This window comes from Manacus candei, unplaced genomic scaffold, assembly GCF_025592945.1.
Source record: "Manacus candei isolate 608988 ecotype Guabito, Panama unplaced genomic scaffold, ASM2559294v1 h1tg000060l, whole genome shotgun sequence".
Lineage (NCBI taxonomy): Eukaryota > Metazoa > Chordata > Aves > Passeriformes > Pipridae > Manacus > Manacus candei.
The window spans coordinates 3,877,730-3,893,797 of record NW_026138108.1 but is presented as its reverse complement, the minus strand read 5'-3'; the positions used below and the strand labels follow the sequence as shown (position 1 = coordinate 3,893,797).

The 16,068-nt window shown below is 39.7% G+C and overlaps 1 protein-coding gene across 16 annotated transcripts in view; it reads right to left on the bottom strand.

Annotated features, from left to right (window-relative positions):
* Window positions 1–12,786, bottom strand: part of BRSK2 (BR serine/threonine kinase 2) — a 316,315-nt gene extending 303,529 nt beyond the window's left edge. For all 16 annotated transcript variants that reach the window (XM_051804062.1, XM_051804054.1, XM_051804059.1 and 13 more), the window contains exon 1: window positions 12,300–12,786. In XM_051804062.1, the coding sequence (XP_051660022.1) occupies window positions 12,300–12,393 (94 nt within the window). In that variant the 5' untranslated portion in view covers window positions 12,394–12,786. The remainder of the gene's footprint in view (window positions 1–12,299) is intronic.
* Window positions 12,787–16,068: the final 3,282 nt, after the last annotated feature.

The window sequence follows — 16,068 nt, the reverse complement described above, 5'->3', positions numbered from 1 at the left end:
AAGCAGAAGGTTGACACATACACAAAAAAACCCAACCTTGAAATGAAGTCACACATATACCAAGTGTACAATGCATTATGCATAAAAATGCTCAGCATATCCACATCTGACACACTATATCAACTTGTAGCTGATGCAGGGTTTATCAACAGAGCAAAATAAAGGCACAACTCCTACAAGTAAATAATAAGGTAAATATGGGGAAGACAGGACTTCTACACAGAGTAAGGTTCCTCTCTGTTTCACTTCTCCAACCTTCACTGCCCTGTTGTCACTGTTGACTGTGGCAGGAGAGAATAACATTACGTACCAGTGCTGGAGTTCCACCTCTGATTGCAGCTTACACACACCCTTTGACCAGGATCCTTGGCCTTGCCATGTTTTCAATCTCCACCATTTCAATGAAGTTGAGAAGGACTTAAAACACAAGAGTTTCTCCCTTCTCGTGGGCTCTTCAGAAACTCACAGTAGACAGTTGAACAGTAAATACGATGTTAATTTTGCTATTCTAATCAAGGTTTTTATGAATTCTTACGAATTCTTACCAGACCACCTGGTTCTCCAGAGCCACAGGCACCAAAACACTGAGAACAAAAAAGAATTGGTGCAGCTAAAGAGGTTTCTCAGCTGTAACTCATCTGATTCACTGGTGATAAGAGTAATGGCGATGACAGCACTAATGACACAGATCCAGGAGCCATGCCTATTTTTGCAGCATTTTTTCTGAGCAGGATGAGCCACCTGGTAATAAGATGGAACTGTCCCAATCATACTAGTAGTCTGGCTGTTCCTTTCCGTAGCAAAGATGCAGTAATGATAAAGGTAAGGACAATTTCTGCATCCTGAAACTTAATGCAAACTGGTTGGGTAATTTCAGTACAAGTATGTGTGGAATACTAGAGAAGAATTACTGCTAAAACTATTAAAACATTTGCTTGCCTTGATCTGTCTGTTAGCTGAGCACAGACTTCTGCTTTAAGGATGAAACATAGCAATTTATAAAATGCTGGGCCTGTATTTTCAGTTTGAATTGAATTCGCTTACAGTATCGTTCCACTTAGTGCTCTAATTTGACTGAATATTCACTGCAGAGATGTATTCCTAGGCTGCTCTTAACTAGAACACTGCCAGAGGTCTGCCTCTGCTGCCATCAATGAGAAGCTTGCTCATGAGTCAAACTCCCCTCTCAGATAAACTTCAGCAAGGCCTTGAAGTCACTAAGAATGCACAGATTTAACTGAGTGAGGAATTTGCCTAAGCAATGTCTTCATCACAATCAGGAAACAACCAGAAGTAAAAGAGATGTGATTTCATAAATATGAGCAATGAAATAAACCACAGACCCAGAAGAAAAGCAGCATGGGACAAATCCCAGAAACACTAGGACAGATCATTCTTTGTTGTCAATGATTTCTGATTTTAATCAAGCATTGCTGATTTATAGGAGTATGAAGTTTGGGAAAAAAAGTGTAGATTTAACTAGATTCAAAAGCTAACAAAAATTATTTAAGGCTGGTGATCATAAAGTGTAAGGAATCTTAAAAGCTGTGCCACTCATAGCTATGTCTTTACGAAAAAACAAATGCTCGCGTTTAGTAGGGCGATAGTGCCTGTGTCATTGCCAAGTTCTAATATAATACTTGGCTTTGTCTTTGGTGACGATTTTGTACAGACAGGCATTGCAAACACACAAACAGCTCTCAGTCTTCCTCTCAGCTTTCTGCAGGAAAGGACTACTTCAAATACTGCCACTGTACCAAAATGGATACACGGAGGAAATACAGAGAGGGCTCCCTTCTTCCCACACTCCCGAACGCTGAGCTCAGCTTGCAAACAGAAATGACCAAGTTCAAGTCTCCATCGTCCTTGCTTTGCACTGCTCCAGCAGCAGAGAGTAGGCAGGAATCCAGCCTATCAAGCTGTCTGGGGATTCCCCCAGCATTAGGGTATCTTAATGTGGTTTTAGCATCACTTTTTCCTTCTAACTTTGGAGTAACCAAGGTGATGGCTATATCTGAAGATTATATATTCCAGCCATCTTGATCTGCCACTGCAGCATCTCATGTTCTTCAAAACCAAACAAAGATTAGAGAAGCTGTGCTCTTTAGGACAACTTTCCTTCAGCCTGATTTTTTTTTTAAGGAAATCAAATTTACATGTTCAGGGTGGCTGGCTCCAGTTCCTCTATAAAATCAAAACTGATTATTAAGTTTCAACCAAGTTTGAAAGAGCAAGGGGAGTCTCTAAGATTCTATAAATTTAATGGAAAGTGCTGAATGTCTGTGAAAAAATATAAGAGATTCAAACTACCACTCCTACAACGGAAAGAGTAATTGTGATTTAATCCTTAACGTATTACAAGAGAAATAAAAAAGATGGCCAAGCAGCAGAGATAGCTCCAAATGGGCCACAAACACTGTCTTCACCTAGTCCATGAGACAAGGGACACAGAGAGAGCAGGAGCAAAAAGGGTACAAAACTGGAAGAAATAAAGTTCCTTAGATCCACAGTTCATTGAGCAAGTTATGGTTTAGTTGCATAGGATAACAAATAGCAGAAGAGTTGAGGTTGGAAGTGATCTCCGAAGATCAGCGAGTTCAACACCCTTGGTCAAAGCACAGTCAACTAGAGCAGCTGCTCAAGGCTGTATCTAGTCTCTTTTTGAATATATGCAAGGATCGAGACTTCCCAGCATCACTAGGCAACCAGTGCCAGGTTCAACCCACTCTCACAGTGGAGAAGCTTCTTCCTATATTTAAATGAAACCTCCTATACACACACAAAGGCCTTACTAGGATTAGTGCCTTAGCATGAAAGAGATTACATGCAGACAATGTAAGACAAATTATCTTTCCTCTCAGTTCTCAAGCTAGGCAAGACACATGAAATGTGGAAGAAAAAAATACATCTAAAAGAGAAAATAATCCTCCATGGACACACAGTACATAAGTATTAATTTCCCAAAGACAACGTATCATATAAGAAATAGGGGGAAACCATAGAAGTACCTTATTTTTCAGTCTACCATGACCATACAGTTAAAAAACCCCAAACCTCTAACAATAATATACGCTTATTTAGATACAGGCAATGTTCTTGAGTATTTCTACCAGCTCTTCTAGCAGTAACCATCAACCTATTTAAATAGGGCTGAAACAATTAGGCTCTCAGCCTTAGAACTGTAACATCCCCAAAGTTTTCTGAGAATACCTTCCTAAAGAAAACCATAGACCAAACCAGTACCTCCTGACAGCAGGTTGTCCAAATATGACAGCCAAGCTACCCATCATTTAGAACCTGAAAATATGATGAGAGCTTTGTAACAGAATACTGTGAGAGATCAGGAGATTCCAGTATGGTAAAAATCTTAAGAGTCAAATCCAACCCTTAATCTTAGGGACAGCTCATAGTTATTAAAAGGAATTCACACAATCACTGAATGAAACTCACCCAGGGCAAATGGCTGGCATGATGAATAACTTAACCCTCAGCTGGCAAACAGTCAGCAAAAGACACTAGAAAATTTTTAACATCCCACACAGTGCATTTTACACCACAAAGATTTGGGATACGAAGCCTTATTTTCCTACTTAAACTTGTGCTTTAATTCAAATGCAACAAGATAGTAGTCTTAGCAAAGTCCTTTGCTGGATGAGCTCAGACTTTATCAGAGCAGGATTTTTTTTTTTAAATAAAATTTTTAAAAAGGAAATCGTACATCTCCAGCTCATATTTAGCTGCAAATATGTTATAGCAGATCCCTCTTCCTCATAAATGATATTACCATAAGGTGGATGAACCAACACTATGAACCCAGGCTTTGCTGTGCCTCATCCTGGACCAAAGCAACAAAACAATCACTTTCCCAGTAAGAGTATCTGTGTAGAAATCTAGTGTCTACATTGCTACCCACACATATAATAATTAAGAAAAAGAGCATATAAAGACAGCATGTTGTTTTGTAAGTAGAAGCAGGCAGCCAGAAAAGCACTTACTAAATGGATGCCTGAAAACAGTTTTTCATCTTTTTTTGCAAAAATCAAAAAAAAAAAATTAAAGGTACGGACTTCACTGGAAATATTACCATGCCTATAATTTCCATATGGTGTTGGAACACTAAAACAAAAAAGAAAAAAAGATAGTACTTGCACACCACCCTAAGCCACTTGATGGTTTCTCCCCTCAATTCCCCCTTACACCCTGCATTAACCCATTTACTGTCAGTTGATGTTGCAAATCTTGGTGCAAAGTTTTTACCAGCAATAATCTCCTTTTCTCAGTAACTGGTAGGTTATTTACTTTCTTCCAAACTCCTTAATTATCAAATCACTGATTGTTAGTGGGTGGATCTTAGATAAGAAACTGAAACGCAGCCTGTTCTCGGCAGTAAGCTATACAAAGAACGGCCCCTTCCAGTCTAACCTTACCCCTTCCACCATCCCAAATTAAAAATGTTTAAGTGAAGAAGAAATTAAAAAAATATTTCTTGTCCTCTTAAGCAGGCAATAACCTTTATCAAGAAAGCCAAAGTAGGTGCAACAAAAGTCTAAAAGGCAGAAACTGCCTAGCACATCCATGGGGTGCAAAACAGTAAGCTCAGCCACTTTCACTCTGTGAAAGAGTTATTTAGGGCAGCTTTAGGGCTACTTTATGTCAGTTGACAATTGTCTCTGTGGCCTTCAGAAAATAATAATTTTTCACAAAATAAAACCAAGAGCACTAACTCAAGGTAAGTGTCCTTCTCTACCCACTCCATCACTAACTGTGCATCAGCCACCTGCACCAGCCTGAAGGTGACTCTGCCCTTCTACGAAGGCAACAGACCATTCACCAGAGAACGTACCTCGATTTGCTTAAACACACACCGTCATTTACCTTCTTTGTCCATACTGCTTTTTATCCTCAGTCTCACAACACACTTCTATTTATTAGCCTTTAAAAACTCTATCTCAAGGTCATTGCAAAAGAAACAGTATATTCCTGTTTACACAGTCCACAGGACAACTGCATTCTCATAGGCATCTCTGCCACAAATGACACATCCAAAAAAAAATGCTTGCAGCTACATTGATAGCCAGTAATACACTTTCATAAAAGGAACCAAAACAATTTCCAGTGTTCCACCTAACCTCCATTTAAATCCAACTTGCAAAAGCTATGAAGCAATGAAAAAAATCTTCAGGGTGGATTTTTTTTGTGTGGTTTTTAACACGATTTTATCAGTAATGTTTCTAGTCTGTAACTAGAATTAATTAATAAAAATTTTGTATCTCTATTCAAAATTAAATGTAAAATAAGTCAAATGGAACTGGATGAACAATATTAATAGGCTCTAAAAGTAGGAATTTAAAATTAATTAAGTTTGATTTGGTCACATCTGTGAGCCTTTTAAAAAGCCTTTCTGGAAAACACATTTTACAGGCATGGATGCTCATAGGACTCATGTCCAAATTGTCCAGGAAAACTAAATTTTCAGTTTGCACTTGCAAACATCTGTGTTGGACATGCTTGCACAATGATACAAGTAGAATGCAATTCTGTCATGCACTATATCCATCAGACTACATTCAGGAGTACAATTCAAATCTTTGAATACTACTTAAGTGCAACAAATCCATATGTGAGTTAAGACAGTTGGGAAAAGGAGACAAAAATAGTTGTTTGCCAGAAAATCTGAAACAAATAAGGATTTAAAGGAAACCACCCTGCGTTTACAGAGACTGCAGATGAAGACGGTTCATGTTCATTAAGAACACTATTTACAACAAATTATTCATGTTATTCTACAGATCATTATGGATGTTTTGTAGAAAAACATAATGTTTATGCATGAACTGGAAATGGAACAATCTTCTCATATTCCATAAGCAGAATGAACAGCATTATTGACTAGGATTGCTAAACATCCTGGACTTGTTTAAAACAAAACCAGAAAATTTCTTTGGGATATTTCTTAATAGAACAATCCACAACAAACAGAAAGATTTCACCTTACTCATTTATCATGGACTTGATGATCTTTCTGCTGAAGTCAGTTCAACTTCACACATAGACTGACTTCACAATGGCAATTTACAGTATCTCAGCATTTGAAGAGGACCACTCGAGCATTCATTTATGTCTCTGCCTTTACTCTATCTACATGGAAATCTACATCCAGGCTTCCACTTCTTCTTATTATGAATGTTCTCCTATGTGCACAATACAGTCCTCATGCAATGTCTCCTACTTCAGAGGACATTACTTCCAAACTCACTTCCTTTCAAATTTCTTCTGGAAGCTGGAATTTGTCCACAATCGACATATGTTCTGTATTACCTACTTACTAGTTTTTAGGTGTGTATCAACATTTATTATTGTCATTGCAACTACTGTTTAGCTCTCTAAAGCATTCAACATTAAAGACTTTCCAAAATTCAATGTATGGAGTAAATTTATGGTATACGGAAAAACATTGCAATGCTGAAAAATTCAAAACATACAATGGCTGCTCCACTCAGTTTACAAAAGAAATTTTAAGAACCTATCTAAAACACTACATTTGGCCTTTTCACAGAGTCACAGGTTTTCTAGAGATGAGAAAGAATTCCTCTCTAGAAGTAAATGCTTACGAGAAGCTTTTTTCATTTTTTCGACCTCTCTCCTCACTCTAATGCAGTCCTTCCCACCACAGGGGCACAAAATGACATGAAAAGCAGAAAAGTGTTCGAGCAGTGCAAAAAGTCTATTTGTGAAATCACTGCTTTCGTAGTTACTGCTAAAGTCTGAAATGTAAGTATATAGTCGTAGAGTCCTACTCATTTGACAGTAGCTGAATTTTAACAACTCTTGGGTGAGAAACCTTACTGTGCTTTACAAAGAAAAACAATAATTCAGAGCCTGCTGCTGTTTCAACAATTTCATAATAACTGTGCTAGTGATATGGGGGGTAAAAGACTAATGGCACGCCTCTACAAAGTTTGCAGAAGAATGAAAACTAAAAATAATTTTCTCTGCAGTTAGCAAATAGGAATTTGATTAAAAAAATCAAACAAAAAAACCAAAGAAGAGTGAAAGTCTTAACAGGGATTATCAGAACTCTGCAGTTCAGACATGTAGCATAGTAATACTAGTTTACTTCAGTCACTAAGGCAGGCAAACAGTACTTTTGAACAATCAGATCAAACGTACATAAAGTTAAGAAAGACCAAATCTCTCAAAACTCACAATCATTACTGTATAATCCATTAAGTCAAAGTCACTATGATATAACTTTTCTAGGCAAAATTTCATTCTTAAGACCTCTAGTACCCACAGTATTGCCTGTAGAATTTATTTCTATGATTACTAAATAAACATTTAAGTCTTCACAGACTATCAAGATAAAGGGTATGGATTCACTGTTTTGAAAGAAACTTTCATATGGAAAGTAAAGTATATGTATGAAAACATTATTAGTATACCTACTGATTTGTTGTTTGTTTGTGTGTTTAAAAAAGCCATGAGAAAAACTACAATGATTTACACCTCTTACAATGATATATTCATCCAGACAGCTAAATGGAAGAAAGCTGTACTCTTCAGATTGTCTCTTGATCCAATACAGTGGGTCAGAAAAACAATTACAGCAGTATGAATGAAAAGGATATACTTTGTTTAGCCTACTTACCTAAGGAAACCAGGCTTCTGAGATCACACTGACCACCCCAACACCCCTTGAATAGAGCTGAAGCTTTCACTTTCAACCAAATTTGACAGAGAAAAATAAAAAAATTAATAAATTTCAGTCTCTATCAGTGTCATGGAAACAGATGGTTAAGGCTGTAAAGAAACATCCTCTTTAAGCTCCCACTAAATAAAAGGCTATTAAATTCACTAAACCCCAAATTTAATGACTTCTGTTCTTACATAACCCAACAGTACACTGCTGAACACCTCACTTATGGCTCACATATAATTAACATGTTATACACCTAAACAGCTGCAAACTATACAGGATACAATGCAGAAAAGGGAACCCCTACACTTTTTGAGAAGGTCAAAGCCCCGTGAGTTTCAGGCAGGACTCTTTGTACCAGGCTTAAAACAGAATGAAAGGAACAAGACAAAATGGATAAGCAACATTAAATTTTTCATGAAGTTTATCTCAAAGTCAGTAAGGTAACTCCCACTTAGAGTTAATGTCTTATTGCTTGTAGACAAAGCAGCATTTTGGAAATTTCAACTACACATTGAACAGGTGCTACAGGAAACAATGATGCTGAAGCCTATACAGTGACTGTCAAATAAAAACACAAGAAAGCCCTCCAAAATGCTGAAGACCTTAACAAGAAACACAAGTTCCTCATCTTTGCGCTCATTAATAAGTATTCACTATAGTCAATTTGAATTACTGTTGAGAGTTTCAGGGGTGAAATAGGGGTTAATGAGGCTAAAAGAAACACATGAACAGAGATGACTGTACAATTCTCAAAAAATAAAGCAAGGAGTATGCAAGAAGCTGATTTCACATAAAATTAGTGGCAAATGGAGAAAAGCCTCTACTTTGCCTAAAACTAAAACACTGCTTCACAATCAGGTGTGACTGGGGCTTCTCAAGGTACACTATTTCCACATGTGTTATCATAATGTGACACACATCCTTTGCTCATTACTGTTAATTACAGTGAAAACCTCCTATAATGAACTGTAAAAGAATGTATCAATGAAACTGAGATAAACTGACCTTTCCCCACACACCCATATTTATATAGCAGTGATTTTTTTACACTGACAGTTCTGTAAAATAATTTTTGAGTAGAATAATCAAGATTATGATGCTTCTTGTGTTCTTGTGAAATCATTCAAATAAAGATTCCATGAGCTATTCCTTCAGTTGCCACCAACAAGAGGTGCTCTGAATTCAACCTATTACAAAAGCAAACCATCTCGCTATGGTATTCAAAGTAGACATTAAATTTATGTGCTGCATTATTAAAAATAATTTTCATTCCCACTAGCAGCAATGTAACCCTCTTCCCACTTCTCTGCCTAAGAGGCCCTAATCCCTTCTTTGTGGCATCACTCACCCTCAGCAAGCGTGACGCACCAGCCAAGAAGGCTGCTCAGGACAAATTTTGCATATCTGATCAACCAACAATTTCGGTTGTTACCCACCAATTTGAACAGAAGGCTTTTCCCTGTCAGTTCTGCCCACCCATAGCCAAGTGTCACCAGGTTCCACTGAAGTCCCAGATACCGCAATGTCTTTGCAGGGACCAGCAGGCTGCTGTTGGTAAACACTTTTTTTCAGATTTTAAAGTGGCAATCACAGAGAACTTCACAGAAAGCAAGCCAGTGAAAGCTCTACTTACCATTAAGTTCTCCCTCCATGGCACCCTTTCTAGGTCTACTCTGAACTATGAATGAACCCACACTCCTTCCCAAAAGCCTCTGAGATCTTTTGATCTCAGTAAAAGCAGGTAAGAGTGATTAACACATTTGTATAATACTAATGTATCTGGGAGCAAACATCTGCCTATCTGAAATAACTGTATAGAGTCAATAATTTTTTATTCCAAATAAAAATGATGGATATGAAGATCACTGCAAAATGGACAGTACTTTGCAAAACAACTTATACTTTCTTTCTATTCATCATTACATTTTGCCACATTTTCTCTCTCACTCTTCTCATCTCCTTGGGATAAAAAAATATTCCAAGCCATTGTCTCCTAATCTTTCAAGCTTCAAAGTCAAGCTCCAAAGGAATGATTACAACCACTACTTTCTTCATCTGTATGCCACTGCAACCCAAATGCAAAAATGACAACATACTATGGCAAATCAGGCCCTCATACTGCACTGCTTGTCCTCTTCCTAAAATGCTGCAGGTTGCCTGCTTACCCTCCAAAACAAGCAGGATGAAGATGAGCTACATGCCACACACCGTTCATGCTGTTCTGCAGGCTCCAAAATGGGATTAGCACAGAAAATGCGAGAAGACCAGGAGGCATATTTCCATATTTAGCCATGTATGTTTAATACTGAGTTAGATTTCACCTCAGTGCATTATTCCATTAATCAAGGGCGGGTATAACAAGAGAGACATAGACTGACATCAGCTACTTTTAAAATTTCTCTTCCTCTTCCCCCCACCTCCAGCTTCTATGACACCATGCATTGTGCATTTCATGTGCATTCATGTGTGCAAAGAGCAGAGACTTATCTATAAAGATCAGTTATACGGTAAAACTGCAAAAGGAAACTTTCACCCTTGTCCAGCTGGTTGAATAACTGTAGAGGCCAACAGCAGCAAGCCTCTAAATACATCCTGTTCTTCTTCCTCCACCCCCACGTCTCTAATCTCTTAGGAGGAAGATAGGAAGATTAGCAGAGAGGAAAAAAAATAACCAAAGCTGCAGATAACCCTTTAGGACCACAACGTCAGGCTATAAGAACATGGAGCAAAAGGTTAATGCAGCCGTATTTTCAGGAACCCCAAGCACAATTGTATTTAAAGGGGAGGGAGGGGTGCTGAGAATGTGAGACAGGGAGAGAAAAAAGGAAATGGTGATGAAGGCAAAAATGAATTTGTCATCTACAGCTAGCTCTTTGATCACCTGGAGTATCCAGGAAAGGATATCAGCAGAAATAGGGCAGTTTTATTAACAATACACCACAATTTTTCTTGTATTTTCGTTATCATCATCAGAACAGATTTTAGTAAGAATACAGCTGCAGAAGACTTACTGAGCTATGCCAAGAATAAAGGTGGTACCTAAAACAGTGACAGAGAACTACCTTTAGCAGCTGATACACTGAAGAGATTTGAAAAAAAAATAAAATATAAATAAAAGTCACTTCCACTAGAAGACAATGTCATCTTCATCCATGTCTCTGAACGGTTGCTATGGGGTTGTGAAGAGGAGGGGAAGGATGGGGGGGAGGTTATAATCAATCATCTCAGAAGAGCATTGCTTCTTACAGAGAAAGATCTGGATTTTGACTGTGTCCCTAAGAAAATTGCGGACTGCAGAGCTGCTGCCACGCAGGGCAGTGAGGAAGCAGGCAGAGTAGAGGCAGCAGCTGGGGCTGGAAACGCCTATTAAATCCTTTAGACAACAGATGGGCAAAGCTCGGCTGGGTTATAAAAAAAAAAAAAATACACCACAATGCATCATGTTTTATTGTCCCACCATAATGAACAACACTTAACACCCACATGCCCAAAGAAGCCCCCCTAGAGCTGATCTCACCCCTTCCCTAAATAATAATCTCGAGTCTCAATCCACTTTTGGGGGGCTCCCAGCCCAATGAATTTGCCAGATGCCATTGCTTATTGCACCTGTTACTAAAAAAAAAAAAAAATAAAATAATAAAAAAAGGAAGACATTTGGGCTTCATTTTAAGCACGTTTTTCTTCCAATTAATGCTCCCCTGCCCTTGAAGTGAATATGCTATCCATGCAAGCAACAGTAAGTCCAGATCTTGAACGCATTCAGGGGATCTAATTATGTCATGTAGAGCAGAGGCACCTGCTCTCTGCTAATTCCCTCCACTCCGTTTCCTCTTTTTAATATTTCTTACCATTGTTCCATTCAGGAAAATCTGCTGGGGGCGAGTTTCATAAACAAGCTTTAAGAAAAATAATTAAATAACCTCCCTTCCCCCCCTCCCAATCCCTCCTACAAAAACACAGCATAACCAGAATGAATTCTGCTACCAATCCTCTATTTTTCCTTTATTTCAGACTCTTCCCACAAAAACCACTAGCCCATCCATCCATATTTGCTAAATACCCACAGCAGTCAGTGCCAGAGACATACCATACGTATTTCCACCTCCCCCCCTCAACTGCACCTTAAGGACTACACCCTTTTCAATCATGATGTCATGAAATACTGCTGGTGACTCCCCCACTACCACCACCACCCCCTCCTCGGTACTACAGGCTGCGAACCTTTAATTTCAATATAATTTGATTAAAAAGAAAATGCTCCTAAGTAGGGCAGTGAAGAAATGGATGTGAAAATTCACCACCAGCAGATCATCTATTTTTTCCTCTGCATGCACTCTGCCTGTCATTAGAACAACACCCATTAGCAGGAGTAATGAACATAAAGCATCCTGGGCTTTTTCTTTTCTTTTTTAAAAAAAAGAAAAAAGAAAGAATTAAAATGAAAACTAAAAATAAATAAAGACAAAAATCCCTTACGAATATTATCTGCACTAAAACAGCAAATGGGAAAACCTGAACCCTCAAATATCCCATCCCCGACACCTCACTGGCTGCCACAGCACCTTCCCTCTAGCACCGGTGCTGCTGCAAAAGAACCAACCTGTTTGTCCTTTTCCTAGGGTTTTCTCCAAACGATAGGGTCCAACATATTGTGCATGTTGAGCTCCGCTGCCTTCTTTCCCTGTTGATGTCATTTCTACCTGGATCTGTAATTCTGCAATGTGTATGTGCTGATGAGCTGGAATTTCTCTCTCTGCAGCTCTTTAAATTCCCACTTTGCAGCTGTGCAAGCAAAGCACTCTTTTTCTCTGCTTTAGTCCCCTTGGTTGCAGATTTTCGTCTTCCTCCTCTTTCTTTCCTCTCTCACGTGCGTGTTCTCTCTCTGGGTCTGCTTGGGACGCTGAAAGACGAAAGAGTTATTTTAATGTTCAAAGAGGGGGATCTACGATCCAAGCCCAAGGAGCATGATGCTGGTGATCGGAGCTCCGCACGCCTTGTTCTCTCTGGGAGCTGTTCAAGGGAGAGCCAGAGCTAGAGCAGCGGAAGAGCCGGGGCCGCAGCTGAGACTGACATTAAAAGCAGCCAATCCCTCGTCTCCCACCTTCTTCTCCCCTCCTCCTTCCACTACCTTTTCTTTTCCATCAGCAGCAGTTGCTGCCTCTGCCTGCTACAGAGCATCAGGACCAATGGCAACAGCAAACACCTAAGTTCATCTGCCTATTGATAAGGCACAATTAAATATAGTTTAATGTGTATATTATTTTAAGACCCAAACATCCACTTTTTTTTTTTTTTAACTTCTGAATTCTTTTCCACTATGCAGCTGTAGTTGCAGATTGTTAAAGAAAAGGCAAGACTGTGGCAGGAAATAGGAAAGGGGGAAAAAAACTACTTCTGAAAATAAGCTTGGGAAATTCATTGATTCTGTTTGATTCTGAAAGACCTATATCTCTTGGGGGTTTTATCCTTTATAGAGAACCTTGGGGGAAGGAGGGGGGTGAAGAGAAAAAAAAAGATAAAAATAATAGGGGCAATCCTGTAACCAGTGAACTCAGTGACAGACCTGCTTTTGAATTTTATGGGAGCAAATAAACTTCAGGTCCTTAGATGAACAGATTAAAAGTGGCACAGCCACTCTCTTAATTGGAAACGCAACCAAAAATCCAGGGATTCGATGATAATAAGACTGATTGCTAGATCCCCAGGCTTCATATTAGCAGTGTAAGAAAACTTTTACTGATCTTGTCCAAGTATTTATGCCTGTCTTTAACCTTCAGAGCTTAAGGAGCTGGATGAAAGAAAAGATTCTGCAGATTTGCTTCCAGTTCAGCACAAGCCTGTGTATTTTCTGGATTCAGTACAGTTTCAGTCAGACTCCAGGGCTATCAAGCTGAAACCATTACCAAGTGCCATTTTTACCTTCTTTTCCCTGTTCCACTCCAGACTGAAAACTCATCAAGATATTCCTATTCAAATTCCAGCTGAGCCACAGAGAGAGCAAGCATTCTTAAGTCAGAGAAGGAAGTCTTAACAAGCCTATAAAAGGGGGAGTAAAGAGAGGGCAAAACTTGAACAAGCCTTATCTGTTGCTCACTGAGAGAAGACTATTTCAGGTTTATTTATTTATTTTTTTGAAGATGGAAATTTACTTTGTTTTAATACTTATATCTACAGACAGCAGGTGCTCTTGTAATTTGGAATAAAACTAGAAATTGGCTCTTTACCTGTGCCACAGACAACACAACTCTACTTACCAAGTTGCAGAGGAGTTAGTAAGATGAGGAGGCAGGAAGAAACCAGGCTAGTAGACTGAAACCTTAAACCAATTCCAAGGTATCCTTCTGTCTGCTCAGGAAAGAAAACACCAACATTTGCTTTGAAAGGAAAAGCCCTGCTTTGCTCTTTATGGTTTACCTTTACTCACTTCCAGACTGTGTCACTGTAGCAACCTGCCAGCAAACTCCAGAACACCCCAAACCATCTCCATTCCTCAGCTTCTCCCTCCCTTCACCCTGTGTGACCAAGCACCAAGACTCCTTCCATGCTGAGGACTGCCTCTGTGACTTTCCAATGGCACCCTCTGTCCCCTACAGCCCCTACAGGTGTTTACTTCCCCCTTGCTACTAAACTCAACTCCAAATTGCCACTTCTCCAAGCTCCCTTCCCTGTATCTTTCATTAAGCGTTATTCTTCCCCCACCTCACCACAAGCCCATCCTTGCTGCCCCACACATTCTCCCCTCAGAGCCCTGGTGTGTCACCTCATGCACATGATCCTGCAGCCCCTCACCATGGAAGGAAGGAAGTTGGGGAAAACAATGCCAGCAACCGGGATGGCACGTCCCCATGCCATGCTCCACTCCCCTCTGTCCTGCAGCCTCTGGGAGAGCCTCAGGACCAGAGGAGGGGACCAGAGAGGATGTGGCTGGCCCTGCTGGCAGCCACAGTGATGTGGCAGCTTTTGCCACCCAAAGTGGCAAATCAGGGGCCAGAGGGCAGGAGGAAAGCTGTGTGAGTATCCCTGTGGAGAGGTGTAGGGTACGGTAGTAGTACCAGTAGCTGAACAGGCAGCTGACAGGCCTATGAGACCTGTCCCATGGCCAAGGGATAAGGCACCACGTGCCCTTAGTACAAAACAAACCTGCCCCAGGTGTGGTGCAGGACTCGGCCCCTGCAGCACTGACAGACCCGTGGGCTCAAAAGCCCAACCACAAGGCCCAGACATGTCGGGATGGATTCAGCAGGACAGTCTGATATGTCTTGTGACATGGTTGAAAAAAATGCCTCTGAAACTTGAGGCACCCATGACTCAGAAGCCTTCCTTTCCCTATGGCTTCTGAGCCAGGATTGGGCTGCTCAAGCTGAGGCACCGTGGTGGGAGAAGCGCTCTCCCTGCTGGGCTGTTGGCTACAGAAATCAAGGGCTGAGGGGAATCAAAATGTGTCATGGTTTCAGATCCTTCACTCCCCATAAGTGTTTGACCACTCTCACTGTTAAAAGGTCCCTACACACACAGCAAGGGACAACACTTAAGTACAGGAATGTGAGCATAGGTTTTGGAAAAAGGAAAATACTGTTGATTTGTATAAATTAGCAAAGTATCCACACCACCATATTAATAACGCAGAGAGTGAATATCAGCATAGATCACCATCTTTTTTAATTCCAAGATTTGTATTTTAAAAGGCATTTAAAAGGAGATTATGATGTCTGTATGTAGCTGAATCATATCTGGGTCATGATATTAATAGAAAGATGAACAATCAGACAATATTGTCCATCCAAGACCAAATTTGTGTACAAACTGTGAAGTTTGTTTCTGTTGGGCATTTGAGAAAATGAGTTACAGAGACAGAGATGTTACAAATCCCCACCTTCTGTCACAAAATATGTGTGAATGTCACGGCTGGAATAAGGTTAGAAAACTTGGTGAAGTTCATATGATCCTGACTAGAAGATCAGTGAGATTAGAAAACAAAGCAAAACAAAGAAACATACACATGCATGCACAGAAACACTACCTCTCTCCTCTTCCCCTCCCCCACCCCTCCAAACTCCCATATCTTTTTGGTCTCATTTAGTTACGTTATTTTGATTCCATAGGAATATTCTTCTGTATGGCCTATTGCAATAATTTTGACCTTTTGTCCTAAACTGTTTTTGAGAAAGTGTTTGGACACTTCTTGATTCCTGAGTAATCAAATGTTGTTTATTTTATTTGTTCATATAGAGCCAAATCCCATTTATCTGTACCCCTTTGATCTGAAACTCAGTCCTTTGAATCTAGGTTATGTCCCCCTGGTGTGAATTACTTATACAATAACTCCCTCAATTATGTGAAGCCCTGTTTATCCAAATGTTTTGATGTTC